A 3,063-nucleotide genomic window follows, 5' to 3' on the forward strand; every position below is an offset into this window, starting at 1 on the left:
CGGAAGGTGGCGCCTTCCTGCTGTCCATAGCAGAAATCCTACACAGGGTCACTAGGAGTCAGGATTTACTCAATGGCAGTGGGTTGGGTTCTTTTCAGACTTTATTTAGGATTTTCTTGTACTATATTTGTTAAGGAGCCCTGGTGGCTTAAAAGGTTTCAAGGTGGGCTGCTAACCGCAAGGTTAGCAGTTCAAACCTACCAGCTGTTCCTCAGGAGAAAGATGAGGTTTTCTGCTCCCATAAAGATGCACAGATCTAAAGATCCCCAAAGGGGCTCAACTGGATGGTGGTGGGTTTGGTGAGGTTTTGGATGTTTATTTTCTTAAAAAAAAACTTCTTTAATATTTCTTTTTAATAAAAACTTTTAAGTAGTTTGAAGTAACAGGCAAGGGGCTGTTAATCTTCCAAGGAACAGGCATTTTAAGAACCACAGGTGAGTAAAACTGTAACCGTCCATCTTACACACCACTGTCATTGAGTTGATTCCAACTCCCTCTAAGACAAACCGCCTTGTGGGTTTCTGAGACTAGAGACCCTCACTCGAGCGGGCCGACAGTCTCGTCTTTCTCCCACAGAGCAGCTGGCGAGTCTGACCACCAATCTTTCTTTTTAATCATTTTATTGGGGGCTCGTACAACTCTTATCATAATCCATACATACATCCATTGTGTCAAGCACATTTGTACATTTTCATTCTCAAAACATTTTCTTTATACTTGAGCCCTTGGTATCAGCTCATTTTTCCCCTCCCTCCCTCCCCTTTGATAATTTATAAATTATTATTTTGTCATATCTTCCTGTCCGACGTCTCCTGTTACCCACTTTTCTGTTGTCCGTCCCCCAGGAAGGGGGTTGTATGGAGATCCTTGTGATCGGTTCCCCCTTTCTACCTCACCTTCCCTTCACCCTCCCAATATTGCCACTCTCACCACTGGTCCTGAAGGGTTCATCTGTCCTGGATTCCCTGTGTTTCCAGTTCCCATCTGTACCAGTGTATATCCTCTGGTCTAGCCAGATTTATGACGAGAATTGGGATCATGATAGTGGGGGGGGGAGCATTAAAGAACTAGAGGAATGTTGTATGCTTCATCACTGCTATACTGCACCCTGACTGGCTTGTCAACTCCCCGAGACCCTTCTGTGAGGGAATGTCCAGTTGCCTACAGATGGGCTTTGGGTCTCCACTCCCCACTCCACCTCATTCACAATAATATGATTTTTGTTCTTTGATGCCCGATACCTGATCCTATCGACACCTCATGATCACACAGCCTGGTGTGCTTCTTCCATGTGGGCTTCGTTGCTTCTCAGTTAGATGGCCACTTGTTTACCTTCAAGCCTTTAAGATCCCAGACACTATATATCTTTTGAGAGCTGGGCTCCATCAGCTTTCTTCACAATATTTGCTTATGCACCCGCTTTGTCTTCAGCGATCATGTTGGGAAGGTGAACATCATGAAATCTATTAAACATCAGTTTAATAGAACAAGGTGCTCTTACATTGAGGGAGTACTTGAGTGGAGGCCCAATGTCCATCTGCTACCTTAATACTAAACCTATAAATATATGCACATAGATGTATTTCCCCATCCTCGTATATAAATGTTTACATATGTACATGCCTTTATTTAGACCTCTATAAATGCCCATTGCCTCCTACTTCTTTCCTCTATTTCCTTTTACTTTCCTCTTGTCCCACTATCATACTCAGCCTTCATTTGGGTTTCAGTAATTCCTCTCGAGAACCACCAATCTTTAACCACTGCCCCACTTACCAGAGGCTGTATGAATTCCTGAAGTGACCAAATTACAACAGCGCCTACATGCTTTGAAGAACTGAAGGTCTGAGCGTGCCACCAGCCCAACCCCACAGCCGCCGAGGATACAGAGGCGCCCCTCACCTGGCCCACTGCTGGACTGAGCACTGCCATACTTGTCAAGCTCCTGTGCTTCCAGCTGCCGGTACTTGCTGATGTACTCCATCTCTGAGCTCTTCTGGCTGAGGGGCCTGCAAAGGGCAATAGAAGTTAGCATGCCACCGCCAAGTGGCCCCAGCAACTCACGTGATTAGAGGGATTCCCGACGATGGCTCTGACAAGACGCCATGGACCTTCGCCACGTTACATACAGCCGATCAGCGCATTCGCACACACCTTCTTCTCCAGGAAAAGGCGAATGAAAATGGCATGTCCCCTCCAGGACAGCAAGAGTAACAAGGTTCAAGTACTGACCAGCGTCTAGATCACCAGGGGCTGGGGAGGGCACGTGGGCAGGCTACCTATGCTGAGCACAGTAGCATCGCTCCCTCCACACCCTCCTTAGAGGTACAACTAACTGCACACGGGACAAGGAATCACACCCAGAGACCCACGTCACTCAGCACAGCCTAGCAGCACAGATGTCATGGTGAGGCCTGTGTGACCCTACAAAGCCTCTGCCCCCTGGAGCCTCTCACTCGCCAAGGAACGTAGGGCAGCTAGAGAAAGATGAAACTGGGTAGGGGCACAAAGGGCTCCATGGAGGGCGAGGACTGCCCCACCATATCCACAGCCGTGGAAAGGCGCCCTGGTGGCACAGAGACTAGGGTTCCGCTGCTAACTCCAAGGTTGGCAGTTCAAGACCACCAGCTTCTCTGTGGAGAAGTGGGAGGCAGTCTGCTTCCATAAAGATCACAGCCTTGGGGACCCTCTGGGGCAGCTCTCCGTCACATAGGGTCCTGTCAGTCAGAATCCACTGGACAGCAACAAGTCGGGGTTTTTATAAAAGTGGAGACCTGACGAAAGATGTCCAATAGCGACACTATTGCAAACCCAGAACAGGGCACCAGGGTGGCCTGTCGACAGGGTGGCCTGGCCTGGAGCTCTCTTCCTAAGAGCCTATACAGACATTTAGCAGGAAAGGTAACAGCAGTGCCGTGTGCATTACACGCTATCCGTTAGTTTACTGATAGGCTCTTTTTTTTTAATAATCATCTTATTGGGGCTCATACAACTCATCACAATCCATACATACATCAATTGTGTAAAGCACACTTATACATTTGTTGCCCTCATTCTCAAAAT

At 47.8% G+C, this 3,063-nt stretch overlaps 1 protein-coding gene across 1 annotated transcript in view; it reads right to left on the reverse strand.

The window, feature by feature from the left end:
* The window catches only part of TDRD9 (tudor domain containing 9), a 75,117-nt gene that overhangs the window by 68,345 nt on the left and 3,709 nt on the right, over nt 1-3,063 (reverse strand). Inside the window, exon 2 of the mRNA XM_045288044.1 lies at nt 1,903-2,009. Coding sequence (XP_045143979.1) covers nt 1,903-2,009 — 107 coding nt within the window. The remainder of the gene's footprint in view (nt 1-1,902; nt 2,010-3,063) is intronic.

Source organism: Echinops telfairi, unplaced genomic scaffold, assembly GCF_000313985.2.
Source record: "Echinops telfairi isolate 266 unplaced genomic scaffold, ASM31398v2 ScPeMD7_18;HRSCAF=68, whole genome shotgun sequence".
In the NCBI taxonomy this organism is placed as follows: domain Eukaryota; kingdom Metazoa; phylum Chordata; class Mammalia; order Afrosoricida; family Tenrecidae; genus Echinops; species Echinops telfairi.